General features: G+C 43.4%; 1 protein-coding gene across 1 annotated transcript; it reads right to left on the minus strand.

Annotated features, from left to right (window-relative positions):
* Positions 1–840: 840 nt before the first annotated feature.
* LOC123739463 (YY1-associated factor 2) lies at positions 841–27243 on the minus strand. The gene is made up of 5 exons (XM_045713801.1): positions 27072–27243; positions 26558–26683; positions 10821–10976; positions 1674–1831; positions 841–1070 (listed from the first exon to the last, which is right to left on the minus strand). The coding sequence occupies exons 1-5, from the start codon at positions 27095–27097 to the stop codon at positions 841–843; spliced, it is 696 nt and encodes a 231-aa protein (XP_045569757.1). The 5' UTR covers positions 27098–27243.
* Between the last annotated feature and the right edge of the window lie 263 nt (positions 27244–27506).

A 27506-nucleotide genomic window follows, 5' to 3' on the forward strand; every position in this document is an offset into this window, starting at 1 on the left:
TATTACTTCATGTTTAGAACACAGGTTTCAAAAAATAGTTTTTAAAAGTCAGTTAAATTGACCTAAAGTTAATCAGAGAAATTTCATTAAAACAAGACTTCAGATTGTGGTGTTTTTTGTCCAAAAGCAAACCACAACTCAAGGTTGGTAGTAGTAGTGCTAGCTATAACCTGTAGCTGCTAAATGTGTTGATCTAGCTGTAACCTGTAGCTGCTAAATGTGTTGATCTAGCTGAAACCTGTAGCTGCTAAATGTGTTGATCTAGCTATAACCTGTAGCTGCTAAATGTGTTGATCTAGCTGTAACCTGTAGCTGCTAAATGTGTTGATCTAGCTATAACCTGTAGCTGCTAAATGTGTTGATCTAACTATAACCTGTAGCTTCTAAATGTGTTGATCTAGCAGTAACCTGTAGCTGCTAAATGTGTTGATCTAGCTGAAACCTGTAGCTGCTAAATGTGTTGATCTAGCTATAACCTGTAGCTGCTAAATGTGTTGATCTAGCAGTAACCTGTAGCTGCTAAATGTGTTGATCTAGCTTTAACCTGTAGCTGCTAAATGTGTTGATCTAGCTATAACCTGTAGCTGCTAAATGTGTTGATCTAGCTGTAACCTGTAGCTGCTAAATGTGTTGATCTAGCTATAACCTGTAGCTGCTAAATGTGTTGATCTAGCTATAACCTGTAGCTGCTAAATGTGTTGATCTAGCTATAACCTGTAGCTAGTACTACAGTAAATGTGCAAGTCCAGAGATAACATTACATATCCGAGTTGAGGACAGAAGAGTGAGGTTAGAGTGGCCTATGTTAAGCCATGAGTAGTCATATCCAGGGTCTAGGGGTCAGGGGTCCAGGCCAAGGTCTAGGGGATCCAGGCCAAGGTCTAGGGGTCGGGGATCCAGGCCAAGGTCTAGGGGTCGGGGATCCAGGCCAAGGTCTAGGGGTCGGGGATCCAGGGCAAGGTCCAGGAGTCGGGTGTCCAGGCCAAGGTCCAGGGGTTGGGGATCCAGGTCAAGGTCTAGGGGTTGGGGATCCAGGTCAAGGTCTAGGAGTTGGGGATCCAGGTCAAGATCTAGGGGTTGGGGATCCAGATCAAGGTCTAGGGGTTGGGGATCCAGATCAAGATCTAGGGGTTGGGGATCCAGGTCAAGATCTAGGGGTTGGGGATCCAGATCAAGATCTAGGGGTTGGGGATCAAGGCCAAGGTCTAGGGGTTGGGGATCCAGGTCAAGGTCTAGGAGTTGGGGATCCAGGTCAAGATCTAGGGGTTGGGGATCCAGATCAAGATCTAGGGGTTGGGGATCCAGATCAAGGTCTAGGGGTTGGGGATCCAGATCAAGGTCTAGGGGTTGGGGATCCAGGTCAAGATCTAGGGGTTGGGGATCAAGGCCAAGGTCTAGGGGTTGGAGGTCCAGGCCAAGGGGGTCCAGGCCAAGATCTAGGGGTCGGGAATCCAGGCCAAGGTCTAGGGGTTGGCGGTCTGAGGGTCTGTTGGGCTAGGAGTTTGGTCCAGGGCCTCCAACTTGGGGGCGGTCTGGGGCTCCAAGGGGGTGGTCTAATGGGACTCTGTCCCGACTAAGAAGCCCTCTCCTCGGGGTGAAGTTGACCGTGAGACCCCTCTCTCAGTGTTGTTGTCTGAGCTGGAGCCACTGTGGTGTTCTGCAGACACAGACACAGTGCTGGAGGGGGTGGTAGAGGAGGGGGTGTGGTGGTGCTGGTGGAGGAGGGGGAGGTTTGGTTTTCTCCTTAAAGTCTGTGATGATGACAGTCAGGTCTCCAACCGTGACCTCTAGGTGCTGAGCGCTGCTCCTGTCAATATTTTTTAACCTGGGCCTGATGGAGGGAGAGGAGACAGGTGGATGTTATAAGCCTTTGACAGAGAGAGAGAGAGAGAGAGAGAGAGGATGGGGTAAACCACACAAACTGGAGCGCTTATGAAATATGTGGAAACCATATAAAGTTCAAGTCAGAAGTTTACATACACCTTAGCCAAGTACATTTAAACTCAGTTTTCACAATTCCTGACATTTAATCCTTGTAAAAATTCCGTCTTAGGTCAGTTAGGATCACCACTTTATTTTAAGAATGTGAAATGTCAGAATAATAGTGGAGAAAATGATTTATTTTAGCTTTCATTTCTTTCATCACATTCCCAGTGGGTCAGAAGTTTACATACACTCAATTAGTATTTGGTAGCATTGTTTAACTTGGGTCAAACGTTTCGGGTAGCCTTCCAATATGTTGGGTGAATTTTGGCCCATTCCTCCTGACAGAGCTGGTGTAACTGAGTCAGGTTTGTAGGCCTCCTTGCTCGCACATGCTTTTTCAGTTCTGCCCACAAATTTTCTATGGGATTGAGGTAAGGGCTTTATGTTGGCCACTCCAATACCTTGACTTTGTTGTCCTTAAGCCATTTTGCCACAACTTTGGAAGTATGCTTGGGGTCATTGTCCATTTGGAAGACCCATTTGCAATCAAGCTTTAACTTCCTGACTGATGTCTTGAGATGTTGCTTCAATATATCCACCTCATTTTGCTCCCTCATGATGCTATCTATTTTGTGAAGTGCACCAGTCCCTTCTGCAGCAAAGCACCCCCACAACATGATGCTGCCACCCCCCGTGCTTCACAGTTGGGATGACGTTCTTCATCTTGCAAGCCTCACCCTTTTTCCTACAAACATAACGATGGTCATTATGGCCAAACAGTTCTATTTTTGTTTCATCAGACCAGAGGACATTTCTCCAAAAGTATGATCTTTGTCCTCATGTGCAGTTGCAAACCGTAGTCTGGCTTTTTTATTGCGGGTTTGGAGCAGTGGCTTCTTCCTTGCAGAGCGGCCTTTCAGGTTATGTCGATATAGGACTTGTTTTACTGTGGATATAGATACTTTTGTAGCTGTTTCCTCCAGCATCTTCACAAGGTCTTGCTGTTGTTCTGGGATTGATTTGCCCTTTTCGCACCAAAGTACGTTCATCTCTAGGAGACAGAACGCGTCTCCTTCCTGAGCGGTATGACGGCTGCGTGGTCCCATGGTGTTAATACTTGTGTACTATTGTTTGTACAGATGAACGTGGTGCCTTCAGGCGTTTGGAAATTGCTCACAAGGATGAACCAGACTTGTGGAGGTCTACAATTTCTTTTCTGAGGTCTTGGCTGATTTATTTTGATTATCCCATGATGTCAAGCAAAGAGGCACTGAGTTTGAAGGTAGGCCTTGAAATACATCCACAGGTACACCTCCAATTGACTCAAATGATGTCAATTAGCCTATCAGAAGCTTCTAAAGCCATGACATCATTTTCTGGAATTTTCCAAGCTGGTTAAAGGCACAGTCAGTTTAGTGTATGTAAACTTTTGACCCACTGGAATTGTGATACAGTGAATTATAAGTGAAAGAATCTGTCTAAACAATTTTTGTACAAATTAATTGTGTCATGCACAAAGTAGATGTCCTAACCGACTTGCCAAAACTATAGTTCGTTAACAAGAAATTTGTGGATTGAGTTTTAATGACTCCAACCTAAGTGTACGTAAACTTCCGACTTCAACTGTACCTTTCTACTATCATACTACTTTGATACTGCCACACTGACACTAATAATACTAGTAATACTCCCACTATCATACTAATAATAAACACTATCATGCTGATACTAATCACACCATCATACTACTACTACTACTCACACTATCATAGTACTAATCACACCATCATACTACTAATCACACTATCATACTACTAATCACACTATCATACTGATACTAATCACACTGATACTAATCACACTGATACTAATCACACTGATACTAATCACACTGATACTAATCACACTGATACTAATCACACTGATACTAATCACACTGATACTAATCACACTGATACTAATCACACTATCATACTACTACTAATCACACTACTAATCACACTATCATACTACTACTAATCACACTATCATACTGATACTAATCACACTGATACTAATCACACTGTATAATCATACTGATACTAATCACACTGATACTAATCACACTGATACTAATCACACTGATACTAATCACACTATCATACTACTACTAATCACACTATCATACTACTACTAATCACACTATCATACTGATACTAATCACACTATCATACTGATACTAATCACACTATCATACTGATACTAATCACACTATCATACTGATACTAATCACACTGATACTAATCATACTATCATACTACTACTAATCACACTAATCACACTATCATACTACTACTAATCACACTATCATACTGATACTAATCACACTATCATACTACTACTACTACTACCACTAATCACACTATCATACTACATTACTAATCACACTATCATACTACTAATCACACTATCATACTACTAATCACACTATCATACTACTAATCACACCATCATACTGATACTAATCACACAGCTAATCATACTGATACTAATCACACCATGATACTAATCACACTATCATACTGATACTACTCACACTATCACACTGATACTACTAATCACACCATCATACTACTACTAATCACACTATCACACTATCATACTACTACTAATCACACTATCATACTACTACTAATCACACCATCATACTACTACTAATCACACTGATACTAATCATACTGCTACTAATCACACTGATACTAATCACACATGATACTAATCACACTGATACTAATCACACTATCATACTACTACTAATCACACTAATCACACTATCATACTACTACTAATCACACTAATCACACTATCATACTACTACTAATCACACTATCATACTGATACTAATCACACTATCATACTGATACTAATCACACTATCATACTGCTACTAATCACACTATCATACTGATACTAATCACACTGATACTAATCACACTATCATACTACTACTAATCACACTACTAAATCACACTATCATACTACTACTAATCACACTATCATACTGATACTAATCACACTATCATACTACTACTACAATTACTACCACTAATCACACTATCATACTACTACTAATCACACTATCATCTACTACTAATCACACTATCATACTACTAATCACACTATCATACTACTAATCACACCATCATACTACTAATCACACTATCATACTACTAATCACACCATCATACTACTACTACTAATCACACCATCATACTACTAATCACACCATCATACTTACTAATCACACCATCATACTGCTACTAATCACACCATCATCTACTACTACTAATCACACCATCATACTACTAATCACACTATCATACTGATACTAATCACACCATCATACTACTACTAATCACACTATCACACTCGATACTACTAATCACACTATCATACTACTACTAATCACACTATCATTACTACTAATCACACTATCATACTACTAATCACACTATCATACTACTAATCACACATCATACTACTACTCACACTATCATACTACCACTAATCACACTATCATACTACCACTAATCACACTATCATACTACTAATCACACCATCATACTACTAATCACACCATCATACTGATACTAATCACACCATCACACTGATACTAATCACACTATCATACTGATACTAATCACACTATCATACTGATACTAATCACACTATCATACTGATACTAATCACACTGATACTAATCACACTATCATACTGATACTAATCACACTGATACTAATCACACCATCATACTGATACTAATCACACTGATACTAATCACACTGATACTAATCACACCATCATACTGATACTAATCACACCATCATACTACTACTACTACTACTAATCATACTACTAATCACACTATCATACTGATACTAATCACACCATCATACTGATACTAATCACACTGATACTAATCACACTGATACTAATCACACCATCACACTGATACTAATCACACCATCATACTACTACTACTACTACTAATCATACTACTAATCACACTATCATACTGATACTAATCACACCATCATACTGATACTAATCACACCATCATACTGATACTAATCACAGTGATACTAATCACACTGATACTAATCACACTATCATACTGATACTAATCACACTATCACACTACTACTAATCACACTATCACACTACTACTAATCACACTATCATACTGATACTAATCACACTATCATACTGATACTAATCACACTATCATACTACTACTAATCACACTATCACACTATCATACTACTACTAATCACACTATCATACTGATACTAATCACACTATCATACTACTACTACTACTACCACTAATCACACTATCATACTACTATTACTAATCATACTATCATACTACTAATCACACTATCATACTACTAATCACACCATCATACTACTAATCACACAATCATACTACTAATCACACCATCATACTACTACTACTACTCACACCATCATACTACTAATCACACCATCATACTGATACTAATCACACCATCATACTACTACTAATCACACTATCACACTGATACTACTAATCACACCATCATACTACTACTAATCACACTATCACACTATCATACTACTACTAATCACACTATCATACTACTACTAATCACACTATCATACTACTAATCACACTATCATACTACTAATCACACATCATACTACTACTCACACTATCATACTACCACTAATCACACTATCATACTACCACTAATCACACGATCATACTACTAATCACACCATCATACTACTAATCACACCATCATACTACTAATCACACCATCACACTGATACTAATCACACCATCACACTGATACTAATCACACTATCATACTGATACTAATCACACTATCATACTGATACTAATCACACTATCATACTGATACTAATCACACTGATACTAATCACACCATCATACTGATACTAATCACACTGATACTAATCACACTGATACTAATCACACCATCATACTGATACTAATCACACCATCATACTACTACTACTACTACTAATCATACTACTAATCACACTATCATACTGATACTAATCACACCATCATACTGATACTAATCACACTGATACTAATCACACTGATACTAATCACACCATCACACTGATACTAATCACACCATCATACTACTACTACTACTACTAATCATACTACTAATCACACTATCATACTGATACTAATCACACCATCATACTGATACTAATCACAGTGATACTAATCATACTGATACTAATCACACTATCATACTGATACTAATCACACTGATACTAATCATACTGATACTAATCACACTATCATACTACTAATCACACTATCATACTACTACTAATCACACTATCATACTACTACTAATCACACTATCATACTACTAATCACACCATCATACTACTACTAATCACACTATCATATTACTACTACTAATCACACTATCATACTACTAATCACACTATCATACTACTACTACTAATCACACCATCATACTACTAATCACACCATCATACTACTAATCACACCATCATACTACAACTAATCACACCATCATACTACTACTCACACTATCATACTACTAATCACACCATCATACTACTAATCACACCATCATACTACTAATCACACTATCATACTACTACTCACACCATCATACTACTAATCACACCATCATACTACTAATCACACTATCATACTACTACTCACACCATCATACTACTAATCACACCATCATACTACTAATCACACCATCATACTACAACTAATCACACCATCATACTACTACTCACACTATCATACTACTAATCACACCATCATACTACTAATCACACCATCATACTACTAATCACACCACCATACTACTAATCACACTACCATACTACTAATCACACTATCATACTACTACTACTACTACTATCATACTTCTACTAATCACACCATCATACTACTTACTACTAATCACACTATCATACTACTACTACTAATCACACTACTACTACTAATCACACTATCATACTACTACTACTAATCACACCATCATACTACTAATCACACCATCATACTACTAATCACACCATCATACTACAACTAATCACACCATCATACTACTACTACTACTACTAATCATACTACTACTACTAATCACACTATCATACTACTACTAATCACACTATCATACTACTAATCACACCATCATACTACTAATCACACCACCATACTACTACACACACCACCATACTACTACTCACACCACCATACTACTACTTCTACTAATCACACCATACTACTACTACTAATCACACTATCATACTACTAATCACACCATCATACTACTAATCACACCACCATACTACTACTTCTACTAATCACACCATACTACTACTAATCACACCACCATACTACTACTTCTACTAATCACACTACAATACTACTACTACTAATCACACTACAATACTACTACTACTAATCACACTATCATACTACTACTACTAATCACACTATCATACTACTAATCACACTATCATACTACTAATCACACTATCATACTACTAATCACACTATCATACTACTACTACTAATCACACTATCATACTACTACTACTAATCACACCATCATACTACTACTACTACTAATCACACCATCATACTACTACTACTACTAATCACACTACTACTACTCACACTATACTACTACTACTACTACTACTACTATCATACTGATACTAATCACACCACCATACTACTACTTCTACTAATCACACTATCATACTACTACTTCTACTAATCACACTATCATACTACTACTACTAATCACACTATCATACTACTACTACTAATCACACTATCATACTACTACTACTAATCACACTATCATACTACTACTAATCACACTATCATACTACTACTACTAATCACACTATCATACTACTAATCACACTATCATACTACTACTACTAATCACACTATCATACTACTAATCACACTATCATACTACTACTACTAATCACACTATCATACTACTACTACTAATCACACTATCATACTACTACTAATCACACTACTACTAATCATACTACTACTAATCACACTATCATACTACTAATCACACTATCATACTACTACTACTACTACTAATCACACCATCATACTACTACTCACACTATCATACTACTAATCACACCATCATACTACTAATCACACCACCATACTACTAATCACACTATCATACTACTACTACTACTACTATCATACTTCTACTAATCACACCATCATACTACTACTACTAATCACACTACTACTACTAATCACACTATCATACTACTACTACTAATCACACTATCATACTACTACTACTAATCACACTATCATACTACTACTACTAATCACACTATCATACTACTACTAATCACACTATCATACTACTACTAATCACACATCTACTAATCACACTACTACTAATCACACTACTACTAATCACACTATCATACTACTACTAATCACACTCATACTAATCACACTATCATACTACTAATCACACTATCATACTACTAATCACACTATCCTACTACTACTACTACTACTCACACCACCATACTACTACTCACACTATCATACTACTAATCACACCATCATACTACTAATCACACTATCATACTACTACTCACACCATCATACTACTAATCACACCATCATACTACTACTCACACCATCATACTACTACTCACACTATCATACTACTACTCACACCATCATACTACTAATCACACCATCATACTACTAATCACACTATCATACTACTACTCACACCATCATACTACTAATCACACCATCATACTACTAATCACACCATCATACTACTACTCACACTATCATACTACTAATCACACCATCATACTACTACTCACACTATCATACTACTAATCACACCATCATACTACTAATCACACTATCATACTACTAATCACACTACCATACTACTACTACTCACACTATCATACTACTAATCACACCATCATACTACTACTACTACTAATCACACCATACTACTACTCACACTATCATACTACTACTACTAATCCCACTATCATACTACTACTACTACTAAACACACTATCATACTACTACTACTCACACCATACTACTACTAATCACACTATCATACTACTACTACTAATCACACTATCATACTACTACTACTAATCACACTAACATACTGATACTACTACTAATCACACTATCATACTACTACTAGTCACACTATCATACTACTACTAATCACACTATCATACTACTACTAGTCACACTATCATACTACTACTAATCACACTATCATACTACTACTCACACTATCATACTACTACTCACACTATCATACTACTACTCACACTATCATACTACTACTGTCACACTATCATACTACTACTCACACTATCATACTACTACTCACACTATCATACTACTACTCACACTATCATACTACTACTCACACTATCATACTACTACTCACACTATCATACTACTACTCACACTATCATACTACTAATCACACTATCATACTACTACTCACACTATCATACTACTAATCACACTATCATACTACTACTCACACTATCATACTACTAATCACACTATCATACTACTACTCACACTATCATACTACTACTCACACTATCATACTACTACTCACACTATCATACTACTAATCACACTATCATACTACTACTCACACTATCATACTACTAATCACACTATCATACTACTACTCACACTATCATACTACTACTACAGGTTAAATGCAACAGGTTCATGATAAACAGTTGTTTATCTGTGAATGTTTACCTCATCTTCTTGTGGCTGTTCTTCTTCACTGTGGGCTCTTTGTCATTCTTCTCCTGGTCCGTTCTGTCCTTCTTGTCCTTCTTGGGCAGCAGCGTGGGCGAGGCGAACTGCGGCGCTACCCGCTGAGCAACCAGCTGGGAGACAGGACGAGGCTTCCTGTAGGAGCACACCGTACCATTAGTGAGACAGGGAAGCGTTTAGCGAGCAAAACCAATGTGTTATATTTACAACCTATCTAGTAATTAGCAGTTTCTAAGCCATTTATAAAGTATACCTTAATGTAAAGTGTCAACAATAACGGTTGAAAAAGCTGGAAACTTGGATACAGCAATCAACATTGATCTCAATGTTGCGCAATGACGTCACTTATGGGAAAAACAGAAGTTCGCCAACATAACAAGTGAAAAGGCCAAAGCAGTGACTAACCACCCAGCTTAATACTTAAAAGAACATACAGCATTGAATGCAATCAGTGGGTGTAGCCAAAGCTCCTCTCTGAAGAAGCAGCTACCCCATGTCATCCTCCTCTGTCCAAATGCTTCACAACAACATGCATTATGCAATTATTCCAGTAGCACTGTATGCATGAGCTGCCAGGTCCTGTACGTTGCTTCTTTAGGGACGGACAAATAACTAGTGTGAATGCCAGCCCAGCCCACAGTGCTGACAGACCCATCTGCTGTTCTGCCATGGTGAGATTACTACACCATACAGTCAGTGTGTGTGTGTGTTGTGTGTGTGTGTTGTGTTCTGCCATGGTGAGATTACTACACCATACAGTCAGTGTGTGTGTGTGTGTGTGTGTGTGTGTGTGTGTTGTGTTCTGCCATGGTGAGATTACTACACCATACAGTCAGTGTGTGTGTGTGTGTGTGTGTGTGTGTGTGTGTGTGTGTGTGTTGTGTTCTGCCATGGTGAGATTACTACACCATACAGTCTCTGTACTGACTGCAGAGTGATCTTTCCTTTCAGTGGTTCCGTCTAGAACAAAACACACACGCTGACATTTCACAGATGAGCCCTGGAGGCATGCAGAAACCCGACCAGCACATTTAGTATGAAATTCACCACCATGAGAGTAATTGTCATCAGCTTGTCTCTAGTCAGTTCCAATCACGCTGTAGTAAGATGGAGAAACAGTTTAGCCTTGTTTCTGCAGTGCTACTTATCAGTATGCTTATCTGTGATACTCTCAAATAGAACAGTACTTGACTTTCTGACACACGGAAACCATGACAACTACAGCTGGACGAGTCGCTAAGGGAAGAGGAAGGCGTTGTTTAGTTTAGATGACCATAATGGCCTCAATTATAAACCTACAGCCTGAAAAAGCTACATTCAAGTGTTGTTCTGAAAATCCCCTTACAGTAACTGCATCAAGACCAGCCAGCGTGGACATGTTTCACATGGCCTATATACTGCCAGAGACACAGAGATGGAGGGAGAGAGAGAGAGAGGGGAGTCGCAGCACAGCCCACCATGGAACTAACCAATGCTGACAACTTTAATCAGCCGGAGAACAATCTCTCAGTAATAACATAATTCATGTTGTTGTGTGTGTTGAAAATCATCTCTGTCCCGACTCCCCAAACACATTGGGATGGATGATGGGAGCGCTTGGTTTTCAGACTGAGTCAATTGCTGCAAGGTGATAGAGGAGACTGCTGCCAGGACTGATGCTGTCATGTTGTACAGAGGTGGAGTGGTTAACAGAGCACAGCAGTTAACCCAATCAGAGGTCATTATGAAAGCACCTACTATAGGTCTCCAGTGTGTGTGTGTGTGTGTGTGTGTGTTGTCCAGTATTGGCCTAGCATTTACACACCACATCAGGCTGGGCTGGGACAGGGATTCCAATAGGATGACTTTCCTCAGTGTCTGGCTCTGCGCGCTAGCCTATGTTCTGACATTAATACTGTGTGTTGGAACCCCTGTGTGGGAGTGTGATTTTCAATCAATAGCCCACTCCCAGAATCTGTTCTAGAATGGCTAATGGAGTCTGCCACTATGAAAGTAGGACATCAAGGAGGGGTTTAAATAAAGGCACCAAACAGCAGCCAGACAGAGTGGATTTCCTTTCAGCCAGCTAGATAAATAATGATGAGGTGCCTTTAGATCTTACATCACTGTCTCTAGTCTCTACACTGCCCTGACACTTTACATTATTCAACAATCAACTGGTATATATTTCATTGAAATGACTAACGAACAGAAGTAGCCTAAATCTGTCTCTCTCTCTCGTAGGGTATTTCACCCAATAGATATGGGAGTTATTTTCAAATTCTTTGTGGATCTGTGTAATCTGAGGGAAATATGAGTCTCTAATATGGTCATACATTTGGCAGGAGGTTAGGAAGTGCAGCTCAGTTTCCACCTCATTTTGTGGGCAGTGTGCACATAGCCTGTCTTCTCTTGAGAGCCAGGTCTGCCTACGGCGGCCTTTCTCAATAGCAATCTCTCTGGATGACTGCACATCCTGTCACCCTTCTTCCCACTCTTCCCTCCCCCTGTCTGTCAGCCTCTCTAGTGATGGTGTTGTGTTATACAGTAATGTTAAAACAGAGAGACACCAGGGGTCCTGATGACTCATTGACCCAGGCATAACACTGGTGTCTCACAGGGCTGCTGTTAGACCCCAGCTGGCTGAAACTGTCAGCTCTCAATGTGTTGTACTGCTGCAGTATGTTTCATGGCGGCTGTTAGACCACAGCTGGCTGAAACTGTCAGCTCTCAATGTGTTGTACTGCTGCAGTATGTTTCATGGCGGCTGTTAGACCACAGCTGGCTGAAACTGTCAGCTCTCAATGTGTTGTACTGCTGCAGTATGTCTCAGGGCTGCTGTTAGACCACAGCTGGCTGAAACTGTCAGCTCTCAATGTGTTGTACTGCTGCAGTATGTTTCATGGCGGCTGTTAGACCACAGCTGGCTGCAGTGAAACTGTCAGCTCTCAATGTGTTGTACTGCTGCAGTATGTTTCATGGCTGCTGTTAGACCACAGCTGGCTGAAACTGTCAGCTCTCAATGTGTTGTACTGCTGCAGTATGTTTCATGGCTGCTGTTAGACCACAGCTGGCTGAAACTGTCAGCTCTCAATGTGTTGTACTGCTGCAGTATGTTTCATGGCTGCTGTTAGACCACAGCTGGCTGAAACTGTCAGCTCTCAATGTGTTGTACTGCTGCAGTATGTTTCATGAGGTCAACCTGAAATCATTTGATGTAGTCTTCGCTCTTTCTTTAACACAGTCCACACAAAAACACCAGTTCCCCTTAGACAACATAGTGCAAGTCATTCAATTGAAGACTAATGAAAGATTAGCCCCAGATGCTTTGGTCACCTGACTATCATTGTCATGCCATAGACAACGATACAGATCTGGGATCAGCCCAGTGTAAGCTGAATAATACAGTGTTAATCAGAGCAGAGCAGGAGTGCTCTGTCCTCCCACAGATCAGTCAACCTACAGGCTCAGTGTTCTGTCACATCTCCCTTTCAGCAGGTCGCTGTGTGTGTGTGTGTGTGTGTGTGTGTTACACCTCCTCCTGGGATCCAGTGACATGATTAATGTCTCTCCCTGCCAGAACATGCTACTGCTATGCTGCTCTCCATTGGAGCTGTGTGTGTGTGTGTGTGTGTGTGTGTGTGTGTGTGTGTGTGTGTGTGTGAGAGAGATTGCTCTCTGCTTCCTATAGTTTATGGCACCTCCACAGCATTTAGCCCACTACGCCCTAGACCCCCCCCTACTCTGGAAGTCCTATAGAGTCATTTTCTCAGGTGATATTTATATACACACACGTACATTTGCATTCTATGTTGCATCACAGCATACTGTAAAAAGACAGCTTACATGCACTGTGTAGAGAATATTTGTAAGTATGCCCCGTGATTGATGGAGGGAGATGCCCACGCAGTGTACTGTACAATTTACATAATATAACATTCACTGCTGAAAGTCTGAAATAGGCATAGGTAAACAGTACCGACATGACAACTGGATTTTCAGTTCAACAGACCTTTTCTCCAGAGGTCCTGCAAAGGACTACATGGAGGGTGTGTGTGTGTGTTCACTGCTCACACACTTGAGCAGTTCCCCCATCATTCAAGCTGTCATACGAGCCCTCAGGTGAAGTTCAGTAAATATCCGTGTGAACTTGTGGAAATATACTAGCATAATACTGGCTACAGTAAAATCCTGACTGTTCCTTCCCTTGGGCTGAAAGTGTCAGAGAACTCATTAGTGGACAGCTGGTGGGTTGAAAGGTCAAATACAATTAGGTCTTCACACACCCAGTTATTAGACTGCTAGCAGGACGGCTAATGTTTGGAACAGCGCCGTTTCTAACAGTTGTCTAGCAGCAGTTAAATCACCCTTTCATGAAGAGTGTTTTATTGTTTTCTAATGACTAGAAGCCAGAGCAGTGAGAGCACTGGAATAACGTGGTGTCTCCTCTCCAATGGCTGTAAAATACCTGAACAGAGTGGGATAATCATTAAAAGAATGGCGTGTAATTTGCCTTCCTGTATTCACCTCCTATTGTGGCTAATGGCGTGTCTTTAATGGCCTGGCAATAACGCGTGGCCTAGTGTTTACTGCCGTGCCAATCCAACTGCACGTCACAAGCTCTTTTGTCATGTTCGTTTTGGTTACCCCCTCCTCTCTCCCTCGTTTCTTCTCTCTTCCCTCTGTCCCTCCTCCTCCTCCCTCCTTTCTTCCTCCCTGGCGTCTGTTGCCATCCTCCCATCCTGGAGACATTACAGCCTCGTTGACAACATGCTTTCAATTCTGGTTCTATCTTCTCAGCAGCATCAGAGAGCTGCTCTGCTAAACCTCAGCTTTGTAAAACATTCATCTTAATCTAACTGCTGGCTGCACACAACCCAACCGTCTCCCTCTCTCCCCCCGTGTCTCTCTCTCTCCCCGTGTGCCTCTCCCTCTCCCCCCGTGTCTCTCTCTCCCCCCGTGTCTCTCTCTCTCCCCGTGTCTCTCTCTCTCCCCGTGTCTCTCTCTCCCCGTGTGTCTCTCTCTCTCCTCGTGTCTCTCTCTCTCCCCGTGTGTCTCTCTCTCTCCCCGTGTGTCTCTCTCTCTCCCCGGGTCTCTCTGTCCCTTTCTCCTCGTGTCTCCCTCTCTCTCCCCGTCTCTCTCTGTCCCTTTCTCCCCGTGTCTCTCTCTCTCCCCGTCTCCCTCTCCCCCCGTCTCTCTCTCTGGCTCTCTCTCCCCGTCTCCCTCTCCCCCCGTCTCTCTCTCTGGCTCTCTCTTCCCGTCTCTCTCTCTCCCCATGTCTCTCTCTCTCCCCGTGTGTCTCTCTCTCCCGTGTGTCTCTCTCTCTCCCCGTGTGTCTCTCTCTCTCCCCGTGTGTCTCTCTCTCTCCCCGTGTCTCTCTCTCTCCCCGTGTCTCTCTCTCTCTCCCTGTGTCTCTCTGTCTCTCTCTCTCCCGTGTGTCTCTCTCTCCCCGTGTCTCTCTCTCTCTCCCCGTGTCTCTCTCTCTCCCAGTGTCTCTCTGTCCCTCTCTCTCCCCGTGTCTCTCTCTCTCCCCGTGTGTCTCTCTCTCTCCCCGTGTCTCTCTCTCTCCCCGTGTCTCTATGTCTCCCCGTGTCTCTCTGTCTCTCTCTCTCCCGTGTCTCTCTCTCCCCGTGTGTCTCTCTCTCCCGTGTCTCTCTCTCTCCCGTGTCTCTCTGTCCCTCTCTCTCCCCGTGTGTCTCTCTCTCCCCGTGTGTCTCTCTCTCCCGTGTCTCTCTCTCTCTCCCGTGTGTCTCTCTCCCCCGTGTCTCTCTCTCTCTCCCCCGTGTCTCTCTCTCTCTCCCCGTGTGTCTCTCTCTCTCCCCGTGTGTCTCTCTCTCTCCCCGTGTGTCTCTCTCTCTCTCCCGTGTGTCTCTCTCTCTCTCCCCGTGTGTCTGTCTCTCTCTCTCCCGTGTGTCTCTCTCTCTCTCCCCGTGTGTCTCTCTCTCTCCCAGTGTGTCTCTCTCTCTCCCAGTGTGTCTCTCTGTCCCGTGTCTCTCCCTCTCTCCCCTTGTGTCTCCCTCTCTCCCCGCGTGTCTCTCTCTCTGGCTCTCTCTCCCCGTCTCCCTCTCCCCCCGTCTCTCTCTCTGGCTCTCTCTTCCCGTCTCTCTCTCTCCCCATGTCTCTCTCTCTCCCCGTGTGTCTCTCTCTCCCCGTGTGTCTCTCTCTCTCCCCGTGTGTCTCTCTCTCTCCCGTGTGTCTCTCTCTCTCCCGTGTCTCTCTCTCTCCCCGTGTCTCTCTCTCTCCCGTGTCTCTCTCTCTCCCTGTGTCTCTCTGTCTCTCTCTCTCCCCGTGTGTCTCTCTCTCCCCGTGTCTCTCTCTCTCCCCGTGTCTCTCTCTCTCCCAGTGTCTCTCTGTCCCTCTCTCTCCCCGTGTGTCTCTCTCTCCCCGTGTGTCTCTCTCTCTCCCCGTGTCTCTCTCTCTCCCGTGTCTCTCTCTCTCCCCGTGTCTCTCTGTCTCCCCGTGTCTCTCTGTCTCTCTCTCTCCCCGTGTCTCTCTCTCCCGTGTGTCTCTCTCTCCCCGTGTGTCTCTCTCTCCCGTGTCTCTCTGTCCCTCTCTCTCCCCGTGTGTCTCTCTCTCCCCGTGTGTCTCTCTCTCCCGTGTCTCTCTCTCCCCGTGTCTCTCTCTCTCTCCCCGTGTCTCTCTCTCTCTCCCCGTGTGTCTCTCTCTCTCCCCCGTGTGTCTCTCTCTCTCCCCGTGTGTCTCTCTCTCTCTCCCCGTGTGTCTCTCTCTCTCTCCCCGTGTGTCTGTCTCTCTCTCTCCCAGTGTGTCTCTCTCTCTCCCGTGTGTCTCTCTCTCTCCCAGTGTGTCTCTCTCTCTCCCAGTGTGTCTCTCTGTCCCGTGTCTCTCCCTCTCTCCCCTTGTGTCTCCCTCTCTCCCCGCGTGTCTCTCTCTCTCCCCGTGCCTCTCTCTCTCTCCCCGTGTGTCTCTCTCTCTCTCCCGCGTGTCTCTCTCTCTCCCGCGTGTCTCTCTCTCTCTCCCGCGTGTCTCTCTCTCTCTCCCGCGTGTCTCTCTCTCTCGCTCTCTCTCTCCCCGTGTGTCTCCCTCTCTCCCCGTGTGTCTCTCTCTCTCTCCCCCGTGTGTCTCTCTCTCTCCCCCCCGTGTGGCTCTCTCTCTCCCCGTGTGTCTCTCTCTCTCCCCGTGTGTCTCTCTCTCTCTCCCCCGTGTGTCTCTCTCTCTCTCCCCGTGTGTCTCTCTCTCCCCCGTGTGTCTCTCTCTCTCCCCCGTGTGTCTCTCTCTCTCCCCCCGTGTGTCTCTCTCTCTCCCCGTGTGTCTCTCTCTCTCCCCGTGTCTCTCCATCTCTCTTTCTACCTCCATCTCTCTTTCTACCTCCATCTCTCTCCTCCCCTCTTTTACCCCAAATGAGCTCAGTACCAACTCATCCATCTGGGAGTAAAGTTAGGCCTGTTTGACACAGATACGGGTAACTTTTGACCTATGTAACTAATTCCATATTAAAACCGGATTACAAAAGTCAGTGACCATGCAATGATCTTACATAGGGTCTACATTATTGTTCAAGCTAAAATTAGTGACCACAATATAATCTTTGAGATATATATAATATCTCAAGCTAAATAAAGCCAGAGGGAAATAGAAAGGTCATATTAATATCCTCCATAATCCATGTCCTACATTAGACTTAGTACACCAGCTGTCTGGCTCTTTCCCCCACTGGAAGAGCCCTCCCTCCCTCCCTCCCTCCCTAGAAGAGACAGCCAACCCCCTGGAGTGTGCTGTGTGTGGACGGGTGGGTGACGCAGGTCGAGTCATGTTGCTATTGGCCCTTCATTAACTACCGCGACCTCCTTTGTTGGCCATCTTGCTAGCATCACCTCTGGTAGGAGCTGTGTTGTTGTTGCTGTAGAGGGCAGAGGGTTAGCGCTTGGCCTTGATGAAGTAGACCGTCTCTCTGAGAGGAGGAAAGGAAGAGAGGAAAGAGATGAGAGGAAAGGAAGGGAGGACAGCACTGAGATCTCTTCCTGTCCCTCTTGAGAATACATCTCAGTGAATGATAGTCTACCGTTTGTTTTTTTGAAGGACCACACGCCGGTAGGTGTCTGAGTGCCGGCATTTTCGTCCATTTCTACACGTAAAATTGGTTCGTACTCGGTTGGCAAATTACGGTCGGCACTTTGTTCAGAGATGCTAAGTACCATCGGCTGGCAAACGTGAACTGTGTTGCTGCTCTGGGCAGATGGCAAGTGCTTGGCCCTTCTGGAGCAGAGGTCCCTCTCAGACTCTCTCTCTCTTAGCCCCTTGTCTTCTGTGTGTGGAGGGAATTTGATGTCTCTCTCTTTCTTCTCCCTCTGCTATCTTCCTGTGTGTGCAGCGGTGGTTGAGTTGTTTGTAATGGTGGTGACCCCCTGGCTGCTTTAAGAGTGTTGTCCTGATGAAAATCTCTGTTCCACTGATGACATCACACTGATTAAGCCCTAGCATACTAATGAGCCTAGCTCTGGTTGTCTGGCAGCTGCTGTAGCAGCCTCATTTCAGAGACTAGACACACACACACACACACACACACACACTCAGGCCCCCCAAAACCCACACACACACACAAACAAATGACATACACACAAATACACGTGCACAGACCCGTGTACACACAACATTCCAGTCACAGAGGCAATGGAGACAATTGGGTCTGCCTCCACACTGTTAGCTGGCTCATTTGAAAACTGCTCTTTAAACCAGGATAATTGGTTTTGCATGAAGGAGAAGGATAATGTTCAACCTTTGGTAATAAAACCACACACACACACAGAGACAGAGAGAGAGACGGAGCGACAGAGAGAGAGAGAGCTAGCTATTCTTGCATGGCTTTGTTTCTCTTGTTGTCCATGAAAGCAAGATGTCACTCAGGGACAACACCAGGGTGACTGTGACTCAATAACACCGACGTCATGGTGCCAGGCTCTGGTCAAAAGTAGTGCACTATATAGGGAATAGGTACCATTTGGGATGTGGACACACTTACTCATTGAAGGGTTTTTCTTTATTTTTACTATTTTCTACATTGTAGAATAATAGTGAAGACATCAACACTATCAAATAACACATATGGAATCATGTAGTTACCCAAAAACTGTTAAACAAATACAAATATATTTGATATTCTTCAAAGTAGCCACCCTTTGCCTTGATGACAGCTTTGCACACTCTTGGCATTCTGTCAACCAGCTTCGTGAGGAATGCTTTTCCAACAGTCTTGAAGGAGTTCCCAATTATGCCGAGCACTTGTTGGCCGCTTTTCCTTCACTCTGCGGTCGTACTCATCCCAAACCATCTCAATTGGGTAGAGGCCGGGTGATTGTGGAGGCCAGGTCATCTGATGCAGCACTGCATCACTCTCCTTCTTGGTCAAATAGCCCTTACACAGCCTGGAGGTGTGTTGGGTCATTGTCCTGTTGAAAAACAAATGATAGTGGGACTAAGCGCAAACCAGATGGGATGGCGTATCGCTTCAGAATGCTGTGATAGCCATGCTGGTTAAGTGTGCCTTGAATTCTAAAAATAAATCACAGACCGTGTCACCAGCAAAGCACCCCCACACCCCCTCCTCCATGCTTCACGGTGGGAACCACACATGTGGAGATCATCCGTTCACCTATTCTGCGTCTCATAGAGACACAGCGGTTGGAACTAAAAATCTTACAATTTGGACTCATCAGACCAAAATGACAGATTTCCACCAGTCTAATGTCCATCGGTTGTGTTTCTTGGCCCAAGCAAGTCTCTTCTTCTTATTGGTGTCTTTTAGTAGTGGTTTCTTTGCAGCAATTTGACCATGAAGGCCTGATTCACGCAGTCTCCTCTGAACAGTTGATGTTGAGATGTGTCTGTTACTTGAACACTGTGAAGCATTTATTTGGGCTGCAATTTCTGAGGCTGGTAACTAATGAATTTATCCTCTGCAGCAGAGGTACCTCTGGGTCTTCCTTTCCTGTGGTGGTCCTAATTAGAGCCAGTTTCATCTTAGCGCTTGATGGTTTTTGCGACTGCACTTGAACAAACTTTAAAAGTCCTTGAACTGTTCCGGATTGACTGACTGTCGTTTCTCTTTGCTTATTTGAACTGTTCTTGACATAATATGGATTTGTTCTTTTACCAAATAGGGCTATCTTCTGTATACCACCCCTACCTTGCCACAACACAACTAATTGGCTCAAACGCATTAAGAAGGAAAGAAATAACAAAAATGTAATTTTAACAAGGCACACCTGTTAATTGAAATGTGTGCAAAGCGATCATCAAGACAAAAGGTGGCTATTTTGAAGAATATAAAATATATTTTGATTGTTTAACACTTTTTGGTTACTACATGATTCCATATGTGTTATTTCATAGTTTTGATGTCTTCACTATTATTCTACAATGTAGAAAATAGTAAAAATTAAGAAAACCCCTTCAATGAGTAGGTGTGTCCAAACATTTGATTGGTACTGTACATTCACAGTCAGCTAAGCTTTGGCAGATGTCCCCTGGACATCCTTACCCACCATGACATAAGATTAGGGATGCACGATATATCGGAATCAGACGATATTAGCTAAAAATGCCAACATCGACCTGATGTCTAGTTTAACGCCGATGTGCAAAACCGATGTCAAAGCTGACGTGCATACCTATATAACGTAGGTAGATGACTTAAAGACGGCACTAAAAATACAGCGCTACACAGAACAAACACAGAAAAATACTAAGTGCACACTTCCAACAACTAAACAAGTTCAAGTCGAGCAGTCATTTGAAAGAGTAAAGAGTAAAAAAAAAAATCTGCGAGACAACTCAAAGGCGAAAACCATGAATATCAAAATAATGGAATTCATTGTCCTTGACAATCAAGCATTCTCTGTCGTGGATGATGTTGGCTTTCGCGACTGGTCGAGCATCTTGAGCCCTGGTACACACTACCAAGTAGGCACTATTTTTCAGATGTTGCCCTACCGGAGTTACACAGTATTGTTGAAATGCACATCTATGAGCTACTTGCTATGGGCGTCACTGCTATTAGCTTCACGACTGACATTTGCACCAGCGATGTCAACCCCATGAGCATGCTGAGTGTGACAGCACAGTGGATCGACAAGGACTTCGTACTGAGGAAAGCCGTATTGCATGCTCAAGAATGTGCTGGTTTTCATACCGCTGCTGCCACTTTAATGGCATTTGAGAACATGTTTGAAACTAGGAAACATGAACACTCTCCTAGCACCATTTGAACAACTGACTGGAGAAATAAGCTCATCAACTGCGTCTGCAGCAGACGTGATACCCTCTGTCATGGCATTGAAGCGCCTGCTCAACAAAACTGCCCACACAGACCGTGGGGTTAAAACTTACAAAAGTACTCAAGGCTGTGAACAAGTGATTCTGTGGCATTCTCTCTGAGCCTCTTTACTGCCACCGTGCTCGATACTAGGTACAAGGATCGCTACTATGATGCAGAACAGAAAAACGGGGTTTACGTGAAATGTTACATACACAGCTGGACAAGATGGAAACGGACACAGTGACAGTGCGCACCGAGGAAGAGAAGCCAAGGACAGATAGAGCTGAAACTTCACTGCTTGACATGTATGATGAAATCCTGGTTGAGACTGAACAAATGAACAATGAAACAGCACAGCAAGTAAGTGAAAGAAATAGGTTTTGATGATGGATTTTAGGTTTTTAATGGTAATGGGGACATATATAAATGCCAACAAAATAACTTTTTTTGTCAGTGTGGTATGTGTGTAACCTTTATATAACTATGCAAGTCAGTTAAGAACAAATTCTTATCTACAATGACGGCCAAACCCGGACAACACTGGGCCCTATGGGACTCCCAATCACGGCCGGATGTCATACTGCCTGGATTCGAACCAGGGACTGTAGTGACACCTCTTGCACTGAGATGCAGTGCCTTAGACTGCTGTGTCCATGTGTGTGTGTGTGTTAACTATTTAACTGTACGAGAATGCTTAAAAGTCCACTTAAATGTTAAATGTTGGTTATCTGTATAATTTTTTGGGGCAAGGAAAATATCGGATATTGGTATCGGCCAAAAATGTAATATTGGTGCATCCCTACATAAGATGGATGATGTTCCCTGGACCACAACATCCTCTACCACCATGACATAAGATGGATGATGTCCCCTGGACCTGAAGATCCTTACCCACCATGACATAAGATGGATGATGTCCCCTGGACCTGAAGATCCTTACCCACCATGACATAAGATGGATGATGTACCCTGGACCACAAGATCCTCTACCACCATGACATAAGATGGATGATGTCCCCTGCACCTGAAGATCCTTACCCACCATGACATAAGATGGACGACGTCCCCTGGACCACAAGATCCTCTACCACCATGACATAAGATGGATGATGTCCCCTGGACCTGAAGATCCTTACCCACCATGACATAAGATGGATGATGTCCCCTGGACCTGAAGATCCTTACCCACCATGACATAAGATGGATGATGTACCCTGGACCACAACATCCTCTACCACCATGACATGAGATGGATGATGTCCCCTGGACCACAACATCCTCTACCCACCATGACATGAGATGGATGATGTCCCCTGGACCACAAGATCCTCTACCACCACCATGACATAAGATGGATGATGTCCCCTGGACCTGAAGATCCTCTACCACCATGACATAAGATGGATGATGTCCCCTGGACCACAACATCCTCTACCACCATGACATAAGATGGATGATGTCCCCTGACCTGAAGATCCTCTACCACCATGACATAAGATGGATGATGTTCCCTGGACCACAACATCCCACCACCAGACATAAGATGGATGATGTCCCCCTGGACCACAAGATCCTCTACCACCATGACATAAGATGGATGATGTCCCTGGACCGAAGATCCTCTACCACCATGAAATGAGATGGATGATGTCCCCCTGGACCTGAAGATCCTTACCCACCATGACATAAGATGGACGATGTCCCCTGGACCTAAAGATCCTCTACCACCATGACATAAGATGGATGATGTCCCCTGGACCTGAAGATCCTTACCCACCATGACATAAGATGGATGATGTCCCCTGGACCTGAAGATCCTTACCCACCATGACATAAGATGGATGATGTACCCTGGACCACAAGATCCTCTACCACCATGACATAAGATGGATGATGTCCCCTGCACCTGAAGATCCTTACCCACCATGACATAAGATGGACGACGTCCCCTGGACCACAAGATCCTCTACCACCATGACATAAGATGGATGATGACCCCTGGACCTGAAGATCCTCTACCACCATGACATGAGATGGATGATGTCCCCTGGACCACAAGATCCTTACCCACCATGACATAAGATGGATGATGTACCCTGGACCACAACATCCTCTACCACCATGACATGAGATGGATGATGTCCCCTGGACCACAAGATCCTCTACCACCATGACATGAGATGGATGATGTCCCCTGGACCACAAGATCCTTACCCACCATGACATAAGATGGATGATGTCCCCTGGACCACAACATCCTCTACCACCATGACATAAGATGGATGATGTCCCCTGGACCACAACATCCTCTACCACCATGACATAAGATGGATGATGTCCCCTGGACCACAAGATCCTCTACCACCATGACATAAGATGGATGATGTCCCCTGGACCACAACATCCTCTACCACCATGACATAAGATGGATGATGTCCCCTGCACCTGAAGATCCTCTACCACCATGACATAAGATGGATGATGTTCCCTGGACCACAACATCCTCTACCACCATGACATAAGATGGATGATGTCCCCTGGACCACAAGATCCTCTACCACCATGACATAAGATGGATGATGTTCCCTGGACCACAACATCCTCTACCACCATGACATAAGATGGATGATGTCCCCTGGACCTGAAGATCCTCTACCACCATGACATAAGATGGATGATGTCCCCTGGACCTGAAGATCCTTACCTACCATGACATAAGATGGATGATGTCCCCTGGACCTGAAGATCCTTACCTACCATGACATAAGATGGATGATGAGAGCCGTGATGATTAAATACCGACCTGCCTCCTGCCCTCCACTTCCCCTTCCCACTGAGTTCATCAACACCGCCAGCCTTGTCAAAGCATGTGTGTGTGTGCCTGCAGTGTGTGTGTGCGCCTGCAGTGTGTGTGTGTGCGCCTGCAGTGTGTGTGTGTGCCTGCAGTGTGTGTGTGTGCCTGCAGTGTGTGTGGGTGCCTGCAGTGAGTGTGGGTGCCTGCAGTGTGTGTGGGTGCCTGCAGTGTGTGGGTGCCTGCAGTGTGTGTGTGTGTGTGCCTGCAGTGTGTGTGTGTGTGCCTGCAGTGTGTGTGTGCGCGTGTCTTTTTACCTTTGTTTAACTAGGCAGGTCAGTTAAGAACAAATTCTTATTTTCAATGATGGTCTAGTGGGTTAACTGCCTTGTTCAGGGGCAGAACAACAGACTTTTACCTTGTCAGCTCAAGGATTCAATCTTGCAACCTTTCGGTTAAAAGTCCAACTCTCTAACCACTAAGCTACCTGCCTCCCCAGTGTGTGTGTGTGTGTGTGTGTGTGTGTGTGTGTGTGTGTGTGTGTGTGTGTGTGTGTGTGTGTGTGTGAAGTGTGTGTGCGCAGCGTGCTGCTCTAGAAGACTAATGTTCTCTCTCCACTCAGATGAGGTGTTAACCCCAGACAGGATATGACCATATCAACTAGCTCCAGTTCATGACCCATCTATGTCTCTTAGTTATTGGGGGTTGGAATAACACGGAATAACAAGGATGGAACAGCTCAGGTTTTGTGCCTGTCATGTTAGAATATTCCATGTAGTGCACTACATTTAAACAGGGCCCTGGTCTAAACTAGTGCACTACCTTGGGAATAAGGTGCCATTTGGGACACCACCATGCCTTGCCTTTCTAGTCTGGAAGGAAGGAAAGTTGCAGTTCAAGTTTTCAATGGAAGCTATGAATCAGAGTGAAACTAAAACTACATGTAACCTTTTTTCAATTAACACATCGAACCTGGCTCCACATCCTTCTTCAAACAACGATGACACGTGATTACAGAGCCATATTTCATAGATTAGTTTCAAGGCAAGGGTAGCCTAGTTTCAGGGGAAGGACTCAGTAGCCTACTGCGACTTGATCTTTATTTATTCAGGTAGTCTCATTGAGATAACATCTCTTTCAAGAGAGACCTGGTAACTACTCTATAATGATTGCATAATAGCTGGTCATGTCACTTCACCTCTCTATAGTAGATAAACACATACACTTATTATTGCCGATTGTCGACAGAATTGGCCTACATAGAGTTAGTATCAACTAGGCCAAATTCATTTAAAACATGTTTTTTCATTGTGCTTGACCATGCGTACAAATAGAGGTTGTTTTTCTAACTACAATAGATGATAGTGATTACCATGTTTTTTAAGGATACTCCATGTGTTCTTAGATGCACTCCATTTCATAACCAGCATCCATGCTGTTCCATGGAACACAATACAAATCAGGTTACTAGAAAATCGCACACTGTACAGCTGATCAGCAGGCTACCGCAGCATAAAGACGTCCAGATTTCTCATGTTTACATGCATCATTTCATAAACTAAAATTAATGGACACAACCTGATACAACAATACTTACAAATACGCGTGTCGACCATCCATTTGCACGACCATAATAGCATTTATCATCGAGCAAAATGAATCGTATCCACTTACCGTGTTGACGTCCCTTTCCTTACATCGCACATCATGCACTTGAAAGCCTCCGCGGTGTTCTTGTATGTGCAAACGCTACAGTCCCAATTTCCCTCTTCCGCCGAAGGCTTTGGTTGACGCTTCGGCCTTCGAACAAAACAAAAGGACATAAAGCACGTCAGTTTCACATCCCCAGTTCAGGGTGCTGCGTGTGCATCATGTGTAGGCTATATGCTCGCGTTGTCAAACATCTGGGAAGATGATCCATTCAGTGTTCCGAAATTGTTCTGTTTTACGAGCTCGCGCTATGATTTGACACTGCAATAAAACAGACAGTCCGCCATGGTTGTTACACCGCGGCTACCACACACACACACACACACACACACACACACACACACACACACACACACACACCACACCACACCACACCACACACACACCACACCACATACACAAGAGTGTTTCAATTATGTGTCATGGTGTCCACTTCAAGCATCAATGACACCAGCGCAATGAATGAGTCAGACATTACCTGGTTGGACTCTTCTTGTCTCCCATGCCGCCAAAAGTTTGTTTGCGGATGTTGAAATAAGGACAGTCCCTACGTATTCTTTAAGAAAGCAATACGCGAGGAGGTATCGCACGGCTCCCAGCTGTCGTGGAAACTCCAGTTGGAGGATGGTCACATGACGCGGCTTGTCCAATCACATTTGAAGCCATTTCCTGAGGATATAGCGCAGACAGGAACACACATTCCTGATTCAAATGGATACATTTGTAATAACACTCGTCTTTGTAACACATACGCTAATGTAACCGTAATTATGCATTATTAGGGTCTAATGAGGTGTCTTTTGACATTTTATCATAAACTTCTTGAGATTGTTCAATGTCTTCGACGGGTGAATTCCCAATCATTGCAGGGGTGGAGAAAATTAGATTCCATCCTTTTGATTTATGATGATCT

This window comes from Salmo salar, unplaced genomic scaffold (genome assembly GCF_905237065.1).
Source record: "Salmo salar unplaced genomic scaffold, Ssal_v3.1, whole genome shotgun sequence".
NCBI classification, from domain to species: Eukaryota; Metazoa; Chordata; class Actinopteri; order Salmoniformes; family Salmonidae; genus Salmo; species Salmo salar.